Here is a 19,276-nt window from a genome sequence, read left to right as displayed (position 1 = left end):
CGGATGCTTGAGATTTTCAGGCAGACCCATTCATTTCTATGGGGCCTGCATTGCGTGAAAAACACAGAATATAGAACATGCTTCGATTTTCATGCAACGCACAAGTGATGTGTGAAAATCATAGCTCATTTGAACAGCCCCATTGAAGTGAATGGGTCCGGATTCAGTGCGGGTGCAATACATTCACCTCACGCATTGAACCCGCACGGAATTCTCGCCCGTGTGAAAGGGGCCTAAATCTACTCTAAGATTAAAAATAAAAGGGTAATAAAAAAGGGCAGGCTAAGTGAACCATGTGTTTTTTTTTATTTTTATCTTCTATATTTTTATGCTTAGCACCCCATTAGCCAGAATTGCAATAGATGCCTGGTGCCTAAACTGGCCATCCTAACAGATCCCACCGACAATCACGGAATATACGCTAATACAGTGATCACCAACTCTCCAGCTGTTGCAAAACTACAATTTCTATCATGTCCTGATAGCTGCAGGCTGTCATGGAATGATGGAAGTTGTAGTGTTGCAACAGATGGAGAGCCACAAGTTGAGGAACATTGCCCTAACTTCTACCATAAGGAGAAGATTGGACAACAGGGATTGTTAACCTATTCTTTTCTGTTGCTCCTCCTGAGTATCAGCCTCAGATTTCTGCTGCAGGCCCTGTTGTAAAAATCTGACACATGTGAACATACCCTAAAGTATCTGTGAAATGTATCATGGCTCTCATAAAAACATAAAAAGCAATATGCCATAACTTTATGAGATTGGAATAACCCCAATCTAGACCACAACAGATAATACCATTAACTCGTTTTTCGGGATTGTACAAAATTAGAGGAAGGAAAAGCTTAAAATAAAATCTGATAAGTCCTCTTCTCCTGCAGTGCTGCTGCTCCCGTGGCCCCTGCCAGTCTTTGACGATTTTTCTGTACACCCACTTGACCGCTGCAGCCAATCACTGGTCTTACCCTTCTTGTGCCCTACATGCCAGCATCACTACTGAGTCTATGATTACTGCAGTGGTCACCTGGGTGTACAGTATATCACCACTGCAGGGAAATCATCAAAAACTGGCACAACAGTTGTAGAGGCGGAGGGTTTGAGGAGTGAGCGCATGGAGGATGAGATTGGTAGTGGCTTTGGTTGCAATAATTATTCACAGTCGCAATCCTCACACCGATGCTCCCTAGGGCTGGGCATTTATAGGAGGGCACACCTTTTCTACCCTCGGGGCAGACTCTGATGTTGGGGCTCCTGTGAGTTTGGTGGGGGTTCTAGACAGGAGATGTAGGTGCAATGGCCGTCGAATGGTGCAGGAGTCAGTAACCAAGCCAGTTGTAGAAAATAAATGTCTCTCTTTACTGAAGTGCAGAATGGGAGTTGTAGTACATCCAACGGTATCAAGGCCACTCACAGTGCAAATCTTCAGAGATAGTGTTGTATTGATATGAGCACGGATGTGGATTATAGTACTCCTTTTCCTCTATCTTTTTCTCTCCCTCTCTGCAGAGACTAAGGCTGGGAATAAAAACACTGTGCCATACTCACTGTGCTCGGCCATGCAGATTCTGGACCTTCTTATCCTTTCTCTTTCCTTTCCTTCAGGAGTACTGTGAAGTAGAGATGGTTTCCTCTCTGTGGATCTCTCAGAGATTGTGGTTTTCTGGGATTGAGGCCTAGTACTCTTAGAAATAAACACATGTAGCTTCCTCTCTCTTCCTCAGCTAGACTCACATACTAGAACTGCATACTGAGCTAGGGGGTGGACCTAAATCTAACCTCCTAGAAGGGGCTGAGTCAAGACTGTTAACCCCGACAAATCCATACAAAACTACTCTGGTGCATTACAAGACATTAGCGTATTAAATAACATTACATAACTAGAAAAGTTTACAAGCACCCGATTCTGGGGTACTGCAGATTTATGGTTCCTTTTTCAATTGATGCCATGTCTTTCCTTTAGGCCTCATGCACACAGCTGTTGCCCGGCCGTGGCTGTCTTGCGGCCCGCAAACAGCAGGTCCGCAATATGCGGGCACCAGCCGTGTGCTCCCCTTATCACGGATGCGGACCCATTCACTTGAATGGGTCCGCAATCCACACCTGCGGTGCGGAACTGAGGCATGTAACCCCACAGAAGAACTACGGAGTGCTTCCGTGGTGTTTCTGTCCGTGCCTCCGCACAGCAAAAAAATAGAACATGTTCTATTTTTTGCGTTGCGGACGGATCACGGACCCATTCAAGTTGCACGGACGGCTGCACAACGCGGCTGTGTGCATGAAGTCTCCGCCTGATTTTTCCCCCAAACCAAATTACCGCTTTAACCCCTTCATCAACCTAAGCCTCCAGGAATATTAAGTGGTAACCCTTGAACCACTCTAGATATCAGGTTTTAATCAGACCACCAGACATATTAGCTAGTTAACCCCTAAACCGCTGTAAAAAAAAACATGATGTGTATATAAAGTTGGCAAAATGTGTATAATGGGGGGGGCATACTATTCTCGAGGGACCACTTAGTGAATAACCTGTACTATGTTGTCTTGGGAGAACAAACCATACGTGTAAATTAAAGTTTGTGTTCTACCTGTCACAAATAACGTGTAGCTGTTGCTGCTTTGTCATGTCAGTTGTACTGTTGCAAGTACTTTTCATACACTTATATGTCAGATCTTTGTCTCTTTTCCACCACACTGCTGTGTAACATAACACCCTCTCTCCTAACTGAGCCTCCAGCGCATTCACCTTGTGTGGTCCCAATGTTCTGCATGTGGCCTTAGATCTTCATGTCTATGCAAGTAGGATGAGCAACGCAAAGCAAAAAGGCTAATGACTGCTGCCAGGCAGGAAGTTACAGTTCACTTTTTCTGAGCTCAGACTTGGATCTCAGACAAAACCAACATCTCAGCCCAACACCAGCAGAGAGGATGAGAGTGCGCAGTTTTGGAGGAAAGTTATAGCTAATGCTAGCCAGACTCTGTGCATATAACTACCGTAGCCTCAGAGATATACATTCACCAGATGTAAGTGCAATGGCCGAGCCCAGCGCCTGGGGTATCCCTTGCCCCTTAGGAGGTTTCTACAAAATATGTCCCTCTTATAGAGCAAGTAAACGTGACGCCAGTTGCGGTTAAGCAACGGGAACATGGAGTCCCCTTTGTAGATGGTAATGTTGGTACCCAGTGTAGGAAGGCCAGAGTGGTGTTGAATAGGCCACAATATCCCTGGAGATGTTGTGTAGCACTTGTGTCACGGTGCTCCTACTTGAATACGGGTTGGATCCCAGATGTGGTTGACTGAGGCAGTGCAAAAGGGGAATGAAGAACTTGGATGGGGTAAAACAAAGTTGAGTCCAGACTTGGTAAATGTTGAACAGTTGCATTTACTTGGCATAAACGGTAATCCATACAGTTTCCAGACTTTATCTTGGTTTCAAATAGGTTTCAGCAGGCAAATGGCAGGCAAATACTTTCTCTGCAACAATCTCAGCTCTGCTATGCTGTAGCTTCCTCAGCTCTGCTATGTTAGCAGTAGTAGTAGTCTCTTCGGGTAGATATTCCTAGGAACTTCTTGTCCTGGTATTTTGTACCTCAAGCTTCGGCTCAGCTTGGGTGAAGGCAATGCGAGTCCAGGAGGGGACATGCAACCAAACTGCACTTTAGAGGCAGAGCCTCTGGGCCCAGCAGAGCAGGCAGAGCTCTGCTAGCCAACACACAACCTCTCCCCAGGCGGGGGTAGGCTAGACTGACTACTAACTAAACTAAACTCCTCCTATCCTTCTTCATCTAGAGGGAGAGATAGAATGGACAATCCAGTCCATTCCCTGCTCTAGCACTGCCAAATGTTTGCTGCCACCTTGTGGTCACCAGGCACATTACATGAACATAACTATTAAATGGAGTAAATATGCACATTATTAGAAGATGACATAAGATACATGAGATAACAGGAATTAACACATAGGAAATGGCAGCAAGGTGTCAAAAAGAAGTGGTAATGGCACTCTGGGTCATTACATAAGTGCAGCATCCATCACCCATAGACTCCCAGAGTAAAAAAAAAAAGTATAATACATAAGGTACATTTTTTGTGTTAACCCTATGTATAAGGCCCCATTCACACGATCCTGGTTTTAGTCTGCATCTGATCCAAAAATGTAGACAGCACACCTTTCTTGTCCGTTTTACATTCACACGACTGATGTATTTTGCAGTCCGCAAAACATGTATCCGCAAAAAATACAGATGACGTCCATGTTGCATCCGTTTCTTTTGCAGAACCATTGTAACAATGACTATTCTTGTCCGCAAAATGAACAAGAATAGAACATGTTCAATTCTTTTTTTTGTGGGACTGTGGAGCTGACAAACGGATGCAGACAGCACATGGTGTACTGTCCGGATTTTTTTGCTGCCCCATTGCAATGAATGGGTCTGCATCCAATCCAAACAAATAATGTGGATCGGATGCGGACCAAAAATACAGTCATGTGAATTGGGCCTTAGAGAGAGCAGTCTTAAAGGGAACCTGTCACCAGGATTTGGGTTATAGAGCTGAGGACATAGGTTGCTAGATGGCCGCTAGCACATCCGCAATATCCAGTCCCCATAGCTCTGTGTGCTTTTATTGTGTAAAAAAAACTATTTGATATATATGCAAATTAACATAAGAGTCATATCTTACTTGTGTGACCAGAGAAGAGTCATATTTTCAAGCTCTGACTCATCTCAGGTTAATTTGCATATGTATCAAATTTTTTTTTTACACAATAAAAGCACACAGAGTTATGGGGACTGGATATTGCAGATGTGCTAGCGGCCATCTAGCAACCCATGTCCTCAGCTCTATACCCAAAATCCCGGTGACAGGTTCCCTTTAAGCAATTTTGATCGTGGCATGGTGGTTGGTGCCAGACGGGCCGGTCTGAGTATTTCACAATCTGTTCAGTTACTGGGATTTTCACGCACAACCATTTCTAGGGTTTACAAAGAATGGTGTGAAAAGGGAAAAACATCCAGTATGTGGCAGTCCTGTGGGCAAAAATGCCTTGTGGATGCTAGAGGTCAGAGGAGAATGGGCCGACTGATTCAAGCTGATAGAAGAGCAACGTTGACTGAAATAACCACTCGTTACAACCGAGGTATGCAGCAAAGCATTTGTGAAGCCACAACACGCACAACCTTGAGGCGGATGGGCTACAACAGCAGAAGACCCCACCGGGTACCACTCATCTCCACTACAAATAGGAAAAAGAGGCTACAATTTGCACGAGCTCACCAAAATTGGACTGTTGAAGACTGGAAAAATGTTGCCTGGTCTGATGAGTCTCGATTTGTTGAGACATTCAAATGGTAGAGTCCGAATTTGGCGTAAACAGAATGAGAACATGTATCCATCCCCTGATGGCTACTTCCAGCAGGATAATGCACCATGTCACAAAGCTCAAATAATTTCAAATTGGTTTCTTGAACAGGACAATGAGTTCACTGTACTAAAATGGCCCCCACAGTCACCAGATCTCAACCCAATAGAGCATCTTTGGGATGTGGTGGAACGGGAGCTTCGTGCCCTGGATGTGGATCCCTCAAATCTCCATCAACTGCAAGATGCTATCCTATCAATATGGGCCAACATTTCTAAAGAATGCTATCAGCACCTTGTTGAATCAATGCCACGTAGAATTAAGGCAGTTCTGAAGGCAAAAGGGGGTCCAACACCGTATTAGTATGGTGTTCCTAATAATTCTTTAGGTGAGTGTATGTAAGGCCCCAGAGTGGCATTATCACTTCTGCACCCTGCTACTATCTCTAATGGGCTAACAAAATATCATCTCATGTATTTTGTTCAGGTCCACTACACTGTGCATTTCCAATGTTTTGCAGCTGGTATGTTTAAATGTAATGTGCCTGGTTCACCAGCAGGTGGCAGCAAACACGGAAGAACTACAGTTACGTAGGTAGAATGGAGCTTTCCATTCCATTCTAACCCCCCTCTGTGGAGGAGTGGGTGAGTCCCACCTCCTGCAGGAATGGTGGGGACTAGTGAGAGTTAGTCTAGCTTTACCCCTGCGAGGGGACAGGTGTGCAGGGCACGTCTCTGCTGGACGTGTCCAAGCCAGCCAGAGCACCCTAAGCTTTGCTTGCCATGGAGGCCAAAGCTTAAAGCCTCAGAAGCCAGGAGCATAGTTCCCTGGCATAACCTAGAGTCAGACTACAATGAGAAGTGCAGCATCAAGAAGAAAGCAAAGTTATACAGCAGCCTGTCAGTACAGCAGAGTCAGAGAGAAACAGATGTAGCAGAGACAAGTTTGCCTGCCAGTTTTCATGCTAAAGCCTGCTGGAACCAAGACAAAGCTTGAAGATTGTTTCTGATGAACGTTTATTCAAGTATAGCTGCTGTTCAACTACATACAAGGTCTGAACTCAATTTTTCTTGCAAATTCCTCAATTATTCCCTTTAGGCCGCACTATACCACTCGGCATTCCTATACCTGGGTCACATTACATAGAGGGCCCTAGGGAGAGGCGTCCGTTGTATATAACAAAATGTATCCCAATTTTCCTTTTTAATTAGATTAATTTGTGTTATGTGTTGTTTTTACAGTGTTTCAAAAAGGAGGCATGTCTTCACACCAGAGACTCCTTTCATTCTAAAGTCATCAGTGCCTGCAAGCAGCAGAGAACCGGGACTGTGGGGTAAGCAAAGTCTAGATGAAATATATATCAATTAGACTGATTTAGCTCCTCAGTACGCAAAGCGCTCAATGTACATTTTGTTAACAAACTGCATTGTGAATCCCGGCAGTTTGTTCTAACGGAGTTCATAGCCAGATACCACAATCCACTGCCGAGTCCCCATTCAGTATAATGGGATCTGGCCTCTTTACAGCCTATATGCCAGCTTTCGGCCAGACACAAAATGCTGCATGTAGTGTTTTTTGTCCGGCAGCTTTCCGGCATGTATGCCGTATACAGTGCCTGGAACAGAGTGCTGGAGTTCACAATGCAGATATGAACCCGGCCTTAGTGGAGACCGGGAGGCGGGTGTATAACAAGCCCTATGGTTGACTATGGTGTCTCCTTTGTACCTGCATTGTATTATGCTTTTTTGTGATCTCTTTCTCCTTGGTTATTATTACTTATCACCACAGCCCCTGATGAACCACACTTTGGTGTGGGGGAGGAAACGCGTTGGAATTTATTCTGGATAATTATATAACAAAACATTGAATGGTGGTGAATATTTCTGTTATCAGTCTTGATACCGGTAGATTAGTGTAGCAAGATTTCAACTTTGCTAGGTATCAGTGGTCTGACTATTGTCCCTTTTTAGTTCGGGAAACCACAATGGATGTAGTTTAGAGTGTTCTTGGGAGAATTCTGAAGACAGTGGGATCACCCTTATCAGTGGAAGTGTTCCGCTTTACGATGGGGCACCCAGGGTGATATTGGGGTTTTGTATCATTTGGGGCTCTCAGCATTTGGAATTTTTATTTTCATTTAAAATAAAGGTATGTGAGCATACAGTTTTGTTAGCCCGGAAAGGCACTGTACCCTATCCAGCTTCCATCTGCTGGGCATGAAACCAGTATAACACACACATAGGGGGATAACACTTAGGAGTGAATTATTTGATCTAATCCACGCAAAAGATGAGGACAGCACACCGATTGCTGTCTGCATCCGTAGTTCCGTTCTGTGGACCCGCAAAGAAGATCCGCGGACAAGAATAGGCATTTCTATCATAGGGCCGGCCATATGCTGTGTGAATGGACCCTTAGAGTGAGTCCATAAAGTGTACAATCAGACTGCCCCCCATGAACTATGGAGCAAGATAGAAAAACTACCTAAAATACTAGATGGAACTTTTTGCACCAAAATGCAACTCATTTTTAGACAATGTCATGAGTCAAAGAGACAACTAGTCAATAATGAATCTGGGCCATTGTGTGCACTTAGCTTATAAAAGACTAAACAAAATATAAAAGGGGTTTTCTGAGTTATAGAAAAACCTGGGAAACCGATGTAAATGGCCTGAAATAACAAAAGAATGCTTCCTCCTGCACTGCTACTCACCTTTCTCCCCTTCTTCTTCCTCTGAGCTCTGGTCCTCCCCACCACTGATGTCATCTTCCTGGCTGCAGCGGGGACGTTCATTGCACACAGGTCACTCTACAGCCAATCACTGGCCTCAGCAGTGCACAGGATGCTAGGGAGGCTCATCCCCGTCCCCGCCTGCCGGTGGCTGCTATCCCCCCCCCCCCTCCCCCCGACACCGGATGTTTTCATCTGTGTACAGGGAGAAGCAGCAGGGACCAGGAGTGGTGCGGGGAGCGGGGTAAGTACACTGCTCAAAAAAATAAAGGGAACACAAAAATAACACATCCTAGATCTGAATTAATTAAATATTTTTCTGAAATACTTTGTTCTTTACATAGTTGAATGTGCTGACAACAAAATCACACAAAGATAAAAAAATGGAAATCAAATTTTTTAACCCATGGAGGTCTGGATTTGGAGTCACACTCAAAATTAAAGTGGAAAAACACACTACAGGCTGATCCAACTTTGATGTAATGTCCTTAAAACAAGTCAAAATGAGGCTCAGTAGTGTGTGTGGCCTCCACGTGCCTGTATGACCTCCCTACAACGCCTGTGCATGCTCCTGATGAGGTGGCGGACGGTCTCCTGAGGGATCTCCTCCCAGACCTGGACTAAAGCATCTGCTAACTCCTGGACAGTCTGTGGTGCAACGTGACATTGGTGGATAGAGCGAGACATGATGTCCCAGATGTGCTCAATTGGATTCAGGTCTGGGGAACGGGTGGGCCAGTCCATAGCATCAATGCCTTCGTCTTGAACGAACTGCTGACACACTCCAGCCACATGAGGTCTAGCATTGTCTTGCATTAGGAGGAACCCAGGGCCAACCGCACCAGCATATGGTCTCACAAGGGGTCTGAGGATCTCATCTCGGTACCTAATGGCAGTCAGGCTACCTCTGGCGAGCACATGGAGGGCTGTGCGGCCCTCCAAAGAAATGCCACCCCACACCATTACTGACCCAATGCCAAACGGGTCATGCTGGAGGATGTTGCAGGCAGCAGAACGTTCTCCACGGCGTCTCCAGACTCTGTCACGTCTGTCACATGTGCTCAGTGTGAACCTGCTTTCATCTGTGAAGAGCACAGGGCACCAATGGCGAATTTGCCAATCTTGGTGTTCTCTGGCAATAGCCAAATGTCCTGCACGGTGTTGGGCTGTAAGCACAACCCCTACCTGTGGACGTCGGGCCCTCATATCACCCTCATGGAGTCTGTTTCTGACCGTTTGAGCAGACACATGCACATTTGTGGCCTGCTGGAGGTCATTTTGCAGGGCTCTGGCAGTGCTCCTCCTGTTCCTCCTTGCACAAAGGCGGAGGTAGCGGTCCTGCTGCTGGGTTGTTGCCCTCCTACGGCCTCCTCCACGTCTCCTGATGTACTGGCCTGTCTCCTGGTAGCGCCTCCATGCTCTGGACACTACGCTGACAGACACAGCAAACCTTCTTGCCACAGCTCGCATTGATGTGCCATCCTGGATAAGCTGCACTACCCGAGCCACTTGTGTGGGTTGTAGACTCCGTCTCATGCTACCACTAGAGTGAAAGCACCGCCAGCATTCAAAATTGACCAAAACCTCAGCCAGGAAGCATAGGAACTGAGAAGTGGTCTGTGGTTACCACCTGCAGAACCACTCCTTTATTGGGGGTGTCTTGCTAATTGCCTATAATTTCCACCTGTTGTCTATCCCATTTGCACAACAGCATGTGAAATTGCTTGTCACTCAGTGTTGCTTCCTAAGTGGACAGTTTGATTTCACAGAAGTGTGATTGACTTGGAGTTACATTGTGTTGTTTAAGTATTCCCTTTATTTTTTTGAGCAGTGTATATTCCATGTGGGGGGCTGTTTAGGACATTGGATAACCCCTTTACGTGAATGGGCCTGGGCTTTAATACCAAGTACAGCCACTATATAATGTAAGGCGCTGTGCTTGGTACGCAGTGAGGAGGCTGCAGCGCTTACTGGAGCTCCATGACCTCTTCAAACAGCTGATTAGAGGATGTGCCAGGAATCAAACTCCTACCAATAAGATATTGATGACCTATCCTCAAAAACCCTTTAAGGCTACTTTCACACTAGCATCGGGGCTCCGCTTGTGAGCTCCGTTTGAAGGATCTCACAAGCAGCCCCGAACGCATCCGTCCAGCCCCAATGCATTCTGAGTGGATGCGGATCCGCTCAGAATGCATCAGTCTGGCAGCGTTCAGCCTCCGCTCCGCTCAGCAGGTGGACACCTGAACGCAGCTTGCAGCGTTCGGGTGTCCGCCTGGCCGTGCGGAGGCAAAAGGATCCGTCCAGACTTACAATGTAAGTCAATGGGGACGGATCCGTTTGAAGTTGACACAATATGGCTCCATTTTCAAACGGATCCGTCCCCCATTGACTTTCAATGTAAAGTCTGGACGGATCCGTCTGAACAACTTTCAGACTTAGAATTTTTTCTAAGCTATAATGCAGACGGATCAGTTCTGAACGGATCCCAACGTCTGCATTATAGGAGAGGATCCATCTGTGCAGACACCAGACGGATCCTCTCTGAACGCTAGTGTGAAAGTAGCCTAATCCCCTCACGTTCTTTATATGTTTCTATATTGTTTGTGCTGTTTCTTCTTCATCTGAGCGGTGACTGATATAAGTGGGATGTTTCTTTCCTCCTTGCAGGGGTCAGTCGTAAGGCTTGGTTTATGATCCACTCGCAAGAACATTCCCATTCCTCTGAGTTCATTCTAATCCACCCTGACTTTCCCAAATATCTTCTAAGTGGGCGTGCTCCTGTTGGATATGTTCTTCCCGCAGCTGTGCACGCTCACTAGTATGTTAGGGCAGGGACATAAAAGTGTCATCTTTACATAGTGATTGCTAATCTGATTCTACCTTCGGTGGCAGATTTACTTCTGGAGAGAAGCAGAACAGAGAAGTCACCTAGTTACTAATAACAATAAATGCAGCATATACAGTATTTTAAGAGTTAATCAAGGACACATGCAAAATGATTACACAGTCCCTGAAAGCCAACATAAGACAGACAACACTCCGTAGTGCTTCCGTGGGCTTCCGATCCGTGTCTCTGTTCAGCACCGCGTCTCCCGGATTGCAGACCCATTCACGGCCGGTGCCCCTATGTTGCAGACCCATTTGTATAATGCTTCTTCATTGTTGGCCAGTCACTGCTGTGTTCATTGTGTAGCGGCCGTGCCTAGGTCTGCAGCACAGTCCCACTCATGTGAACGGGATTATGCCACAATACCAGGCACATTCACTACACAATACGGAAGATTTATGAAGCTGTATAAAAGGAGAGTGTCTTTGTTGCCCATAGCAACCAATCACAGCGCAGCTTTCATTTCTTATTGTGCTCTCAAAAAATGAAAGCTGTGCCGTGATTGGCAACAAAGACACTCTTTCTTTTAGACAGTCTTCGAACGTACGGAGCTGTACCTGGTAAACAACAAAGGGGCCACAACACCACAGCTCCTTCACAATCAGCTGACCATGATGATGAGAGTCAGACCCCCACCAATCTGATATTGATCCCAAGAAAAGACCATACATTTTAAAGCCCTGGAAACCATGTTTATAGTGTATTATTATTCTCGGAATTTTACTTTAATTTTACTTTTTACTTTTCTTTCCCAGCAGATTTAAGATTTCCAAAGTCATTGTGGTCGGAGATCTTTCAGTGGGCAAGACGTGTATGATAAATAGGTAAGATTTAGAATTTTTTATGATCAAAAATAGCTAAAGTAAGTCTAGATGTCCCACACAGCATGTCCGTATTGTTGTATTAGGCGTTTCAACCTTTCTCTGTCAGTAGCACTGGAAAATCATTGCTTTAGGAGTTATTAATCTTGATAACGCTGAGCTTTTAGATGGAGATGTATTACTGTGTGAACACTACCTTATAGTCCCAGGCCTAATAATCCAGGTGACTGGGCGATTTGCCGCAGTACTGACTATATTCCACCAATGGAGCCCTGCACAACCCTATTTATATTATTACAGTCTTTATTGTTCTCAATATCTATGTTCTACAGCTTCATAGATTCACTTCATATGCAAACCATTGTTTAAAGGGGTATTCCCGAGACTTAAATATTAATGACCTATCCTCAGGAGGGGTGTGGTCTCTTCCTTGGCCTGTGATGTTACATGGATTAAATAGCTTAGTCCCAGTCAAATGAATAGGACTAAGTTGCAATATCAAGCACAGTCGCTATACAATGTACAGTGCTGTGCTTGGTAAAGTAAAAAGCTTCAAATAGCTGGTCGTTGGGGTCTCTGGGAGTCAGACCCCACCAATCTGATATTGATGACCTGTCCTAAGGATAGGTCATCAATATGTAGGACTTGGAAAGACCTGAAGCTCATATACACTAAGGCTATCCTAATCTAATATAAATTGTTAAAGACTAGTGATTTTTTTTTAAGGTTTTGCAAAGACGTCTTTGATAAAAATTATAAGGCGACAATTGGGGTGGACTTTGAGATGGAGAGGTTCGAGATCCTGGGAGTTCCTTTCAGTTTGCAACTGTAAGTACAGTAACTCATTAGATACTTACTGTTAGTCCTAATCAGGATGATAACCTGAGAAAGCCATGTGTACACAGATGATTTACTATCATAAAAATGCTGTAAATGTATTCCTCCACTATGGGGTTTTCCTATCTGAACAGAGTTTACAGTGAAAGACTATTGATAGCTGTGAACAGTTCTGATACTGAGCCGTCTCTGAACATAAAGCAGACCATAGACAGGACTACAGTACCCAGAAAGATGATCAAAATTAAGGTTATTTAGTTTAGAAAAAAAGATGACTGAGGGGCGATGGAACTATCTATATATATATATATATATATATATATATATATATATAAAGAAGGACGTATATATATATGTATGTATGTACAGTATGTTCCGCGATCACTCAAAAACGCAACCATCGATTTCAACGAAACTTGGTATACACATCCCTTGCTAGCTGGAAAGAAATCTTGTTGGGGGTCACAGCTCTCTAGGACGTACTATTCCTGAAATATTCCCAAAAAATGCAAATATGGCACATCACATGACCAACATTAGCCAATAGAAGCCTGCAGGTCTTTCTCTTCATATCCCAACTGCTATACACACGGTCACAAATCTCTAATCAGCCAATAGAAGCGTACAGGGCCACGCCCCCAATCTGGTTAGGCCACGCCCCCACTCCGCAGCCGACAGGGATTGAAAAAATGAAGGTAAAAATTGCATGATTTTCCTAACATATGACGTAAAGTCATGATTTTTATTAAAGACACGGAGGCGAGTATTGCTTTCTCTTCCTTTACTGACCAACCAATAGCAGCAAAGAAAACAAAAAACAAGTAACCATGGTAACAGGACCCTCCCACATAAGACCCCTATAATAGTCCTGCTTTGCATAGATTCCTCCTCTTTATTTGGCGGTGACACTCTTCTGAAAACACTGAAGGTCTATCCACTAAACTCCAACAAAAAACTGAACTCGAATAGCACATGAACTCCCCAACTGAAGACCGGCACTGGAGAATAACTGAAAACGACTGTAGAGTCAGGCGTAGCTTGCCGGAAATATTCATCCTAAAGAAAACAAAAAAGAAGAAGAAAAAAAAACGGTAATCGGGACTGCTCAGAACTATGGATCAAGCACCAAACCTTGAAAAATGCATAAACAAGCATCCGAAAATTGCAATATACAAATGAAGGCAACAATAGACCCCACACAAAACTAGGGAGGGAAGCAAAAAATTGGGAGGGGCAATACTCGCCTCCGTGTCTTTAATAAAATCATGACTTTACGTCATATGTTAGGAAAATCATGCAATTTTATTACATGACACGGAGGCTCCTATTGCGAGTTTAAAGCTGACTTACCACCGAGGAAAAAACATGAACAGGAGGACGAAAATAAAATTCACGAAACGTAGACACCTGAGACCAATCTGCTAGCTTCATGATGTCCTCCAACCTGGCCCCCGCAACTGCCATGGATGTCGCCGAAGCACCTCTCGTAGAATGTGCAGTAAACACCGAAGTGTCTACTCCTGCCAAGGACATAATCCACTTAACCCATGGAGCCAGAGTGATGCTAGTGACAGGAAGAAAAGGACGTTGGTATGACAGAAAAAGTTTAGGGGGCGTGTTGTCTTGCGGTGCGAGGCCGTGCGTGACTCATACTCCCTCAGACAGGTGACTGGGCAGAGAGCTGGAGCATCCGGGAAGCTGGGATAGACCACAGATTTAATGTTGGTCTTGGTGCGGCGTGTAATATTGAACACGACCCCGATCGGAGTGAAGGAACGAGCATCATGATCCCACGCTCGGACATCTGAGACTTTTTTACAAGAAATCAAACAGAATAAGGAGACCAACTTGGCCGAAAGCTGACCCAGAGAAAGTTCCGCGTTAGGAGGCCAAGAAGAGAACAAGGATAATACGGAGGCCACATCCCACGTGGCCGAGAAACGGGGCCTAGGAGGACGGGAAAGACGAGCGCCTTTAAGAAGGCGACACACCAAAGGATGTTGACTGGCTGGGCAACCGTCGAATCCCTGATGAGAGGGAGAAATGGCTGAGCGAAAAACATTGATGGTACGATATGCCTTACCATCCTCGAAAAGTAAAGTGAGGAATGGAAGGATCTCCATCACAGGAGCTGAAACGGTATCCATGTGCCTAGCCAAGCACCAATCAGCCCATGACTTCCAGGCTGCCCGATAAGCTCGTCTAGTACCGGGGGCCCATGCGTCCTCCAAGAGGCGTCTAGTAGATTCCAAAACTCCTGCGACGTCCCAGGGTTCCCTGAAATCCTGCAAGCTAGGAGTTGGAGGGTTTCGTCTAAGACGAGAGGATGTTGCAGACCTGACGGGTCTAACAAGAGATCCGGAAAACCGGGAGAAGGAGAGGACACTGGATCAGGCATTCCATCAGCTGAGGAAACCAAGACTGAGGTCCAAAAAGGAACCACCAGGACCAGTTCGGCCTCCTGTTGACGGACTCGGGCTAGCACTCGGGGAATCAGAGCAAATGGGGGAAAGGCATACATGAGGTTGCCGGCCCAGTTCTGTAGAAAGGCGTCGGTGGCTTCCGCGTCCGGATCCGGGCGCCAACTGAAGAACCTGTAAAGATGGGTGTTCAAGCGGGATGCGAATAGATCTATACAGCAGGGACCCCATCAGGAGGATATGGATGAGAAGACCGTCTTGTCCAATCGCCAATCGCTGGAATCGGAGAGAAAACGAGAGCTCCAGTCCGCGTGCGTATTGTGAAGGCCGGGATGATACTCTGCAACAACGGTGATCTCCCTGGACAGACAAAAAGTCCCGAAATCCCGAGCCAGATGGGACAATGCAGTCGAGTGCGTGCCGCCCATGGCGTTGACATATCGCACTGCAGAAATGTTGTCCATCCGTAATCTGATGCAGGTGCTGGTCAGTCCTCCTGCAAAACTGCGACTAGCGAAGAATCCTGCGAGAAGCTCCAAGGCGTTAATATGGAGCCTGGACTCTTCCTCGGACCAACGTCCCCCGGTGTTCACTCCATCGCAATAGGCGCCCCATCCCAACAGGCTGGCGTCTGATTCCACTGTGAAGTCCGGACGCGGGCTGAAAATCGCTTTGCCATTCCAAACCTCCAAGTTCCGGATCCACCACGCTAGCTCGTCCCTGGATTCCTCGACTAACGTGATCAGGTCTGCGTATGATGCACCCGCGCGAAGGTGAGATATCTTGAGGAGTTGCATGGCACGATAATGTAATGGCGCTGGAAAAACTGCCTGGATAGAGGACGAGAGGAGGCCTATGATGCGGGCCAGGTGACGTAAGGATACCTGTGGAAGGGAATGGCACGGACATTGGATGACGGAAGACTGAGGGTCGTTGAATTGATTGTGAAGCCTAAAAACTCCATGGATTGGGAAGGAGTAAGGCTGGATTTCTCCAGGTTGAGGAGAAACCCAAGGTGAGACAACAAGTCTATTGTCCAGGATAAGTGTGTGAGCAAGGTCGGACGGTCCTGGGCCAAGAGGAGGATATCGTCTAGGTATACAATTAGCCGAACCTTCGCGACTGTGGAGGCAGGATACGACCGCCGTAGTAATTTGGTGAAGCACCAAGGAGCTGAGGACAGCCCGAAAGGGAGGCAGGTGAACCGCCACATCTCCATGTTCCATTGGAAACACAGTTGGTTCCTGGACGTCTCGGAAATCGGTACTGTTAAATAGGCATCCTTCAGGTCTAATTTGACTAACCAATCTCCATGGAGGAGCATGTCTCTGAGGAGGTGGATGCCCTCCATCTTTAAGTGGCGATAACGGACAAATGCGTTCAATGCCCGAAGGTTGATCACAGGACGCATCTGTCCTCCTTTTTTGGCCACCAGAGACATGTTGCTGATAATGCAATTGGAGGGGTCTGAGGCCGGTTCTATCGCGCCTTTCAGAAAAAGTTGCTTCAACTCCCTGTGCAACAGGAGTTGCTTTTGGACGGGGAGGACAATGGGATGAGGGGGTGGAATGAAACTGGTAGGAACCACCAACTCTATGTGAAAACCCCGTACGGTAGTGAGGATCCATGGGTCGGCCGTGATGGCTGACCAAGCGTGGGAAAAGAGACGGAGTCTGCCCCCTACCCAAACAGTTGAAGAAGATAGAGGGATTGGTAGACTTACCGAATAGGCATCTGGACCCCGAGAATCCTCTGGTCCCGCGGGATCGCCAAGAAGCACCACGTGTGGGGAAGAAGGTGGAAGTATGGCGGAATTCCTGGCTGGACGATCTGAATGACACGGAGCCTCGACCCGAACCGCGGGTCTGGAAAGATGACCGGCCGGTCAGACGGCCCCTAGCACTGCCGGCCCTGGTGGAGACCCGTCCCTGAAAAGCCCGTCTCATTGACGATTGGGCTTTATCCAGCGCCGTGAAGGCACCAACAAAACGGGACAAATCTTTAATAAAAGAGTCTCCAAAAAGGAGACCCTGGGCATCTTGAACAGAATGGCCTTCCTTCTCTCAAAAGAGAGAGAGGTATTAGCATTGCCAGTGAGACACAGAGCATGCTGTGTTCACCCCCGGAGTTCCTCCGGATCTACCTGAGTGTTCTGGGTTCTGGCGGATTCCGCCAACTCAAAGATCTTAGTAAGGGGGCCTAGGACATCCAGTAATTTGTCCTGGCAGGCCTTTAGAGCTGACTGAAGACCCTTACGTGGGTTCCACCCAGATTTGGCCAGAAACTGGATCATTTTTGGATCCACCACCGGTGTGTCACAGACCTTGTTAGGGACAATGGACCTAGGGCACTCAGCCCTCAACTTATTCCTAGCCTCCATGGTAAGGGGCTGACGTACATGTGACTCCAAGTATTTAGCAATGTGGTCCGATGGGAGCCACTCTGCGGACCTCGGGTGATGGAGCGCATCTGGGTCGAATAGCGGCTCTCCAGAAGGGTCCATAATAACCTCTAATGTATTAGAAGGGACCTTGGGGGGGTTGGAAAGGGGGGGATTAGGAACTGACGATGGCCCAGGAGGGTCCACCTCCAATAGTTCCGGGTCCTCTTGCTCTGAACCATGGCCTCGCCTTTTCTGCCTGGCGGGCATAGGCTCTTTTGCGCGAACTCAGCGCACTCTCTTGGGTGGCAAATATCACACCAGTCTTAGTGGTTCTGGAGGCTGGAGGATCAGAATTAGCTTTCCCTGAGGTCAAGGGTCTAGGGCGGCTACTGGGAACGGAAAAAGATGAGTGTGCCATAAGGGCGTCCGAAATAGACTGCGAAATAGCAGTGGACATGGAACCCATAGCGGCCTGGATAGCCACAGCCACAGAACGTTGGATTGCCATAGCCTGATCCGAATTGGAACCTGCTGCCTGGGCATGGGGGGTGACCTCCATGTCCTCAGGAATACGGTTACTGGGGAGGCCGTCCTCTGACATGATCACTGAAAATATGACGAAAGCAAAATACCCCTGACTATACTAGCTATAACCTACTGTGGTCACAGAAGGGGAGAAAAACCGGGTAGAGCAATCTAAACAGATAGGGGTACCACCAGCAGGACGCCAGAGCTGCCAATGTGACCGAGCGTCCGGTGTACACTGAGAGCGCGCACGAAATCCTGTACAGAGAAGGGATTCAGTGATAACTGCGCCCGAAGTCCCGCGAGACTTCGGGCTGGACAAGCAGAGCTGACGGAGAAGCGGGAAGAAGATGCCGCTCCAGGTATGTAGAAGAAGAAGAAGATGGCGGCCGGAATCGCGCAAGATTTCGGCCGCCGATAAAGGGCAGCTGAGGAAACGCTGGTGAGGTAGCCAGCAAGAACCGGAGGCAGTGGAACAGGATAAAGGCCGAAATAAGAACTGGAGAGAGGGGAAAATAACAGGTAGAATAAGATATAAGAACAATACCCAATTGGGAAGCGACTCCAGAAGACAAAGGGGGGGAACGAGACCGCAGGGCAAAATCAGAAAAGAGGGGGGAAACAACCCTGTACAGGAAAGGAATAGATACTAAATATATAACCTCTCTATATATATACCAATGCAATAACACAGTAATATATACTCAAATCCCTACTGAATGTGAAGACCACAATGATTACTTATCTGAGTGGTCAGCAGCAAAGAAAGAGGAGGAATCTATGCAAAGCAGGACTATTATAGGGGTCTTATGTGAGAGGGTCCTGTTACCATGGTTACTTGTTTTTTGTTTTCTTTGCTGCTATTGGTTGGTCAGTAAAGAAAGAGAAAGCAATAGGAGCCTGCGTGTCATGTAATAAAATCAACTTCTGTCAGCTGCAGGGGTGGGAGGGAGGGTGACGCTCAGACAGCACAGTGCTGATTCTACAGCACAGACTTAGCAAAGTAATAACTTCGGCACATAGGAGCCAATACATTCTAATACTGTACAAAGGGCTCGCCCCATACAGTATTCAAATGAAGTATTATGCGAATCGACTTCGGATCTTTCATCAGAAGTCGATTCGCTCATCCCTAGTGAATTCACTAAAATAGAAAGGGCCTGGATGTATTTCTGGAGTGTAATAATATTACAGGTTATCATTACTAGATTTCTGGAGAGGTCCAGGGAATTTTTCTGATTGCAAGCTGACTTAGACAAACTTACTGTTTGGGCCTCTGCTTGGCAAATGAGGTTCAATATACAGT

The 19,276-nt window shown here is 46.5% G+C and overlaps 1 protein-coding gene across 3 annotated transcripts in view; it reads left to right on the top strand.

Annotated features, from left to right (window-relative positions):
* RAB34 (RAB34, member RAS oncogene family) overlaps positions 1–19,276 on the top strand; it is a 50,661-nt gene that overhangs the window by 11,367 nt on the left and 20,018 nt on the right. For 2 of the 3 annotated variants that reach the window (XM_040421791.1, XM_040421792.1), the window contains exons 3-5: positions 6,605–6,696; positions 11,740–11,808; positions 12,532–12,633. In XM_040421791.1, coding sequence (XP_040277725.1) covers positions 6,605–6,696; positions 11,740–11,808; positions 12,532–12,633 — 263 coding nt within the window. The remainder of the gene's footprint in view (positions 1–6,604; positions 6,697–11,739; positions 11,809–12,531; positions 12,634–19,276) is intronic. The other variant, XM_040421793.1, reaches the window with a different exon arrangement.

The sequence above is a fragment of the Bufo bufo genome, chromosome 3 (genome assembly GCF_905171765.1).
Source record: "Bufo bufo chromosome 3, aBufBuf1.1, whole genome shotgun sequence".
Taxonomy (NCBI): domain Eukaryota; kingdom Metazoa; phylum Chordata; class Amphibia; order Anura; family Bufonidae; genus Bufo; species Bufo bufo.
The sequence above is the reverse complement of the archived record's forward strand: the minus strand, read 5'-3'. Positions and strand labels throughout refer to the sequence as shown.